The sequence below is a fragment of the Micromys minutus genome (assembly GCF_963924665.1).
Source record: "Micromys minutus genome assembly, chromosome: 2".
Classification (NCBI taxonomy): domain Eukaryota; kingdom Metazoa; phylum Chordata; class Mammalia; order Rodentia; family Muridae; genus Micromys; species Micromys minutus.
In genome coordinates this window covers 15,580,514-15,586,577 of record NC_137971.1, presented here as the reverse complement: position 1 = coordinate 15,586,577, position 6,064 = coordinate 15,580,514, and the positions used below count along the sequence as shown (strand labels likewise).

At 57.3% G+C, this 6,064-nt stretch overlaps 1 protein-coding gene across 1 annotated transcript; it reads right to left on the bottom strand.

Moving 5' to 3' along the window:
- Positions 1 to 247: 247 nt before the first annotated feature.
- LBX1 (ladybird homeobox 1) lies at positions 248 to 4,422 on the bottom strand. Its single transcript, XM_080912107.1, has 3 exons — positions 4,176 to 4,422; positions 2,457 to 3,183; positions 248 to 1,801 (listed from the first exon to the last, which is right to left on the bottom strand). The coding sequence occupies exons 2-3, from the start codon at positions 2,779 to 2,781 to the stop codon at positions 1,272 to 1,274; spliced, it is 855 nt and encodes a 284-aa protein (XP_080768233.1). The 5' UTR covers positions 2,782 to 3,183; positions 4,176 to 4,422; the 3' UTR covers positions 248 to 1,271.
- Between the last annotated feature and the right edge of the window lie 1,642 nt (positions 4,423 to 6,064).

Here is a 6,064-nt window from a genome sequence, read left to right as displayed (position 1 = left end):
TACCCGGACCCGACGAAGCAGACTTTTCAGTCCATTTGGTAGCTGCTGTGTGATTATAGGCCTGGGCAAGAGGCCCCCTTCCTCCCACTGCTGGCCTGTTGACCCTCACTCCTAAGCATGTCCTAAAACTTCCCCCAAATCTCCAAGGCTGGTGGGACCTACAAGGGGCAACAGGGACAGTCTTAACCTACTGCTGCTTTGGGTAAATCCGTCCCATTCTCGCAAATGCCGTCGCGGTCTATTCTAGTAAAATGGTAAAGACTTTATTTATCAGAGAAAGAGGCCTTGGGTACAGTCGGAGAAAGAGAAAGCAGGGCAGGAGCTGGGAAGGGGCACCGGATCCCACCCTCACCGGGCCACCCTCGAATGACCAACTTGAGACGGGAGAGAGATGTTGTTGACAGACCCAGAGCTATAGAGGAGGTGAGGGTTAGCACTTGGGTCACCCTTCTTTAGGTCTCTGTCACATGCAAAAAAAAAAAATCTAAAAAGAATAAAAAATAATTCTAGGGCTTTGGGTTCTGTTTTCGATGTTGGATGTTTCCTTGCTTTTTCCCTAAGAGCCAGACTCCAGCGATCAGTCCGAGAAAATGCAGGAAGGTTTGGGGAAATTTTAAAAAATAGTTAGTGGTCATTAGGAGGCAGACACTCCATCGAAAACAGACTTCTCTCGCTGGGGAAAAGAAAAGATCGATTTTGAAACTTGCAAGTCAAGGCCCGGCTGTCCCCCCACCCCCTTCTCACGCAAGGAAAATAAAGGCAGAAGGAAATTAAAAGTCAACTGTAATAGGCCGAGGGAGGTGAGCGGACCGGTGCATTCGCCACATGCAGAGAAAAATTAAAACAGCTTCTAAACCGCAGGAGTTACTGTTCGCCGCTCTCGAGTCCGCCTCACCGTCAGCCAACCCGGCAGCACCGGGGCTTTGAAAACATGGAAATCTCTGAGATTTCCAAAAACAATGATAATAATAATAAAAGAAAAAAAATCAGGCTGTGGTGGGAGGAACCCACTATATAGGCTTAAATATTTATACAGAAGCCATACAGAATTGCACGGCGAGGGCTTCCGGGGCGGCCGAGGCCGCGTGTGGCGGCCGGCCCCGCCGGCCGGCCCGGATTTATTGCTTCGAGAGGGAAGAGGCGACTGTCAGGGGCCAAGTCCGGCGGCGGGAGGTGCAGAGGAGGTCCCAGCTCCCCTTAGCGATCCGGTCCGGGAGGCGGCGGGCATGCGGGCACCGGGGGCCCGGGCGGCAGGAGGTCCAGGGCGCATCTCAATCGTCCACGTCGATCTCTTCGTCTTCCTCATCCTCTGAGCAGTCCTGGCTGCTGGCCCGCTGGTCCGTGAGCGGAGAGGCGGGCGAGAGCTGCAAGGGCCCACCGCCCGGGGCCTGCGGGGCGCCTGGGGGAAGCGCCGGAGAACCCGGCCTAGACTTGGCCCTGCCGCAGCCACCGCCACCGCCGCCGCCGCCTCCCGAAGCCTCCGAGTTCTGCTCGAGTTCGGCCAGTGCCACGATGTCCATCTGCCCGCTGGGGCCCAGTTTCTTGGCGGACTCCACGTCGGCCTTCATCTCCTCCAGATCCCGCTTGAGCTTGGCGCGCCGATTCTGGAACCAGGTGATGACCTGTGCGTTGGTGAGGCCCAGCTGCTGCGCAATTTGGTCGCGATCTGCCGGGGACAGGTACTTCTGGTATAGAAAGCGTTTCTCCAATTCGTATATCTGGTGGTTGGTAAAGGCTGTGCGTGATTTTCGCCGTTTCTTGGGCGTCTGCCTCTGCCCAAAGATGGTCATCCCATCTCGGCCTGGAAAGAAATGACAGTGTTCGCTTGTCAGGAGAGAGTCAAGACCCCACCCAGGCTCTCCCCTATAACTCTCCACCGACCCAGGCTCATCCCGCTGTCGTTCCCTCTCCAATTTGATTCCACTCTCTAACCCTGAGCAAACTGGGCCATGGGACACCTCCTGTCTCTGGTCTCCTGAAAGTCCCTAGGAAAAAATTGTTTTGGTCTCTGCTCCCTAGCAGTTGGTCTGAAAGATCTAAAGTCTCACAGAATACAAGGAAACCATACAGAGACTCCCCAAATGTGTTGTGAACACTCATTCCCCACCCCTTTCCAATGGCCGGACTCCACCCTACCTAGGAGTTGTCAGGAAAAACAAAAACAAAAACAAATTCACCCTCTTCCCACTCCAAGAGTAAGTCTAGGAGAGTCTAAATGGAGGTGAAACCTAGGTAACCGGCCAGACTCCGGGGAGAGCTTGGGTTCCCACACCTCTCTCAGATCACCCCAGAGGTCCCTAGGAAATAGCGTCCTGTACCCCTATCTCTAGTCTCAGCTGCAGAAGCCAGGACTGGAGGGGCCTGACAGCCGGCGTGGGCAGAGACAGGGGGTACAAAGTGCAGGACACTGCGTGTGGGCGACTGGGCGCAGGGGGGAAATCTAGGCTTATGCCTACCTTCCGCTGCCTGCAGGACGCTGACCTCCAGCCCCTTAAAGGTCTTGCTGGCGAGCTCCTCCAGGGCGCACAGCGGCGAGGTCTGCGAGAGCAGAGCGCGGCCCGCCAGGGGCAAGCCGCCCGGCGCGTGCTTGTCCGCGGCCGCCAGCAGGTGCGCCGCCCCACACAGCGAGTAACTTCTCCGCACGGACGGCTTGTTGAGGATGTCCTCGATGCTGAACGGCGTCAGCGGCTTGTTGGAGTTGGCAGGCGGCGGCAGGTGGTCCAGAGGGCTGCGCCGCCGCTCCTCCCCCGGCGCCGCCTTGCCGTCCTCCTTGGAAGTCATCTCGGCCTCGCTTGGGGGCCCGGCCGGGGCGGCTCGGGCCGGGGGGACCCAGCCCGCGGGTAGCTGGGGCGCCGGACGGGGCGAGAGGAAGGCGAGAGGCGGGCAGGAGGCCGCGCCGGGCAGGGCGCGGAACGGCAACGGGCCGATTAGCGCGGAGACCCGGGCGAGCAGAGCGGCGTGGGGCCCCGGGAGGAGAGCGCTGACGCGGGCGCCGCCACTGCCACCGCCGCCGCCGGGGTTTCCAGCAAGCCCGGGCCGGAGCCGGGAAGCGCCGCGCCGGGCTCCAGTTTCGCCAGCCCCGGTGCTATTTAAAGGTGTCAGGTGGCTCCGCCGCGGCGGCTCCTGGCCCGGGGTCCTGGCGGCGGCAGTTGGAAGAGCCGAGGCGAGGGCGCCGATCCCGGACTGCGAGGGGAGGCGGAGAGACGGGGCAATTGACTATTGCTAACAAGTTAGCCTTGATCGAGGAGCAATCAATTATCTGCAGCTGCACTTCTCTTTCTTTGCTCTCCCTTCTTTCTCCTCTCCCTTCTTTCTCTCTGTTCTCTCTCCCCCTGTCCTCTCTCTCTCTCTCTCTCTCTCTCTCTCTCTCTCTCTTTCCCTCCCTCCCTCCCTCTCTTCACTCCACTCTGCTCCCCCCCGTCCCTCTCCTTCTCTACCTCTCCCTCGCCCTCTCTTTCACTCTCTGTCCAATGCAGGCGGCTCTAAGTTGGGAAGCTCATTAATTAGCGGGCCGGGGGTAGGAGGAGCCGGCTGGAATTAGCCTGCCTAATGCGCCTGTCAGTCCCGGCTCTACGCCGTGCTCGGCCCGAGATGTTTGTAAATTACATTAGAGGTGCCTTTATTGCTCCCGAACCTGGGGTGACTAAAAAGCCACCGCCCCCACCCCAAATTGAGAGCAGTGCTCTGGGCACACCCGTCTCCCGCCGGCCTGGCTGAGATGGCAGCACCGGCCTGGAGGTCTCAGGCTCTGCAAGCCGCGGTTGTGAAGCTAGAGAAGGGTACCAGGAGCCCCAGCCGCGGAGTGACGCGGTCGCCGCGCGGGCCAGGTAAGAACTGGAGCCCAGGCGGGCCCCGCTGCTGCCCAACGTGGACTTTAATGATCCCAAATCAAAAACCCAGCGTCCCTAATTCTTACACTCTCTTGTCCCCCAACCCCAGCCCTGAGCCATGAACCCGGGAAAAAGAGAAGCTGAAGGCTCCCGGGGCTGGCCCCTAGGAGGTCAGAGCGGGCTTCACAGCCTTGGGTGGGCGACACGGGACAGAGGTGGGGATCCTAAGGGCTGGGGGAGGGGAACAATTGGAGAGCTCAGTCTTCCCCACCCGGAGAGGCAGAGGGAGGAGTTGGCTGTTCTGCACGCCTCTCCCCAGATCTGAGCCTGAGGCGGGCGCCCTACCTCCTTCTGCAATCTTGCACACTCTTTCCTCCCGCCGTGGCTCTTGGGGCAAGCTAGGGCCACCGCACGTCTGATGACGGGCGTCTGACGGAAACTCAGCCGGGTGTCGGGGTTACCCGGGCGGATTCCGGGCTTCCCCGCTGCTCTCTGCCCGGGCCCGGGCCGGGGGCCCTGCTGCCCGCCCCGCCCAGCCGGGCACAGGGCTTGAGTGTACAGCGCGGCCCGACTCCAGCTGTTCCGGATGCGGGGTGGGGGCCGGGAAGGGGCCGGGCCAGGGCTGAAGCTGTGCTCTCAGAAACTCGTAGTGAGGCCGGAGAACCTGGTTGTGGATCCCAGGGCCTGGGATCTCTGAATATTAGATGAGCATTTTGTGTGCATCTTTTCTTGAAAATGTTTGTGTGTGTGTGTGTGTGTGTGTGTGTGTGTTTAACTTGTGTATTTGTGTGTGGTTCTCCGTGTGTCTTTCTTTAAACGTTTATGGATCTCTAGGCATTCAGACGGGTTTGAACCTCAGCTATGCCTTTCTTTTCCCCTGAGATTCGACAGTGGGGCCCTCTTCTCTCTTGCTACTCCATCTGGTTTATGTCGGGGCCCTAATTTTCCACTTCTTCTCTTGAAAAAAGGAGGCAAGTAAGAGGGTGTAGGAACCGGAAGGAAGAACACTTTTCCCTTCACTAGCTGCACACACCAGACCCGCTTTGTTTGTAAACTCCTGTGTAGTCTGTGTGGTTCAGAAGCATAACTTTGACCAGAGAAGGGTTCCTAGAGCAGCTGGAGAATTTGTGGGCCAGGACAGGGAGTGGGACGGAAAGAATAGGACCCTTCCAATAGGAAAGTGAGAGAGAGAGAGAGAGAGAAAGAGAGAGAGAGAGAGAGAGAGAGAGAGAGAGAGAGAAACACTTAGCTGGGCTGGGGGACAGGAACAGGCTTTCTCGGTGCAGGGTCCCTATCTTTCTTTAGCCATTCGGAATCATGGCTTTGTAGCTTTCTGGAGGAAAGGAGTCATACCTGGAGGCCCCAGTTGTGATGGGAGACTGGCCTGCTTGGGAATGTTAGAAGCCAGTGTGTTTACCATCTACCCAGACTCCACCCAGCATTTTCAGGAGGTGGGGGGAAGGTAGGGCGTGCTCTCTGTTATAAATGGTGATAGTAGAAATCCTAGTTCCCTGGGTGCAGAAGATACATCTGCTCTCCCTCTTACTTCCTGCCCTCGGGATCCTGCCCCTTCCTGTTCTATTACCAAGCCCTTGATGAAGACTAAACCTGAAAGTTAAGCCCAGCATTAGGGCTTATTTCCCAATTTCTGAAGACCAGTTGAGGATTCCTGAGAAACTGCCAAGAGGGGGTGGGATGTGAACTAGGGAGCAGAAAGATCCCTGGGATCTTTGTTCATATCTTGTCAATTTCATTGACACTCTCCAGTCATTTGCTGTTTTGCCCCCATGCACCTCCCCTTCCTGCCTTGCCCTATCCTGTGGATTTGCTTCTTTGGCCTAATTGGTTAGCCTCTCAGCCAGACACGCTAGGAGCTCAGCATGTCTGAGGGTGCAGGGAACTGTGGTACCACCTGGCAATTTGGTGTTTCCGTTCATTTTGTCCAGATTGGTTGTCCAGGCCACCTTGAAACCTGTTTACTTGTCCCAGCCACCTTTTCTTCAACCGGAAGGCCTACCCTATCTCCAACTTCACAGCTCCCAAGGAAAAACTGTGTGGTAGACCAGGGTCTTCTAGAATCTTGGGAACCCAAATCCACTAGACTTTGGTACCTCTCCTGAGGCCCCTCCCTCCTACCAGAGTTTAAAATCCTTGGGTACTAGAGCCTCAGTCAGGGGACTCTAAGCAACACGGATCCTCCCAATCTGAAGAGACACTTCTCATCCATCCAAAAT

Excerpts from the sequence above, each read along its gene's own strand:
- LBX1 (XM_080912107.1), bottom strand. The coding sequence starts at position 2,781 with ATGACTTCCAAGGAGGACGGCAAGGCGGCGCCGGGGGAGGAGCGGCGG. Across the intron at positions 1,802-2,456 it reads CGTCCTGCAGGCAGCGGAAG|GCCGAGATGGGATGACCATC; the intron begins GTAGGCATAAGC and ends ATTTCTTTCCAG.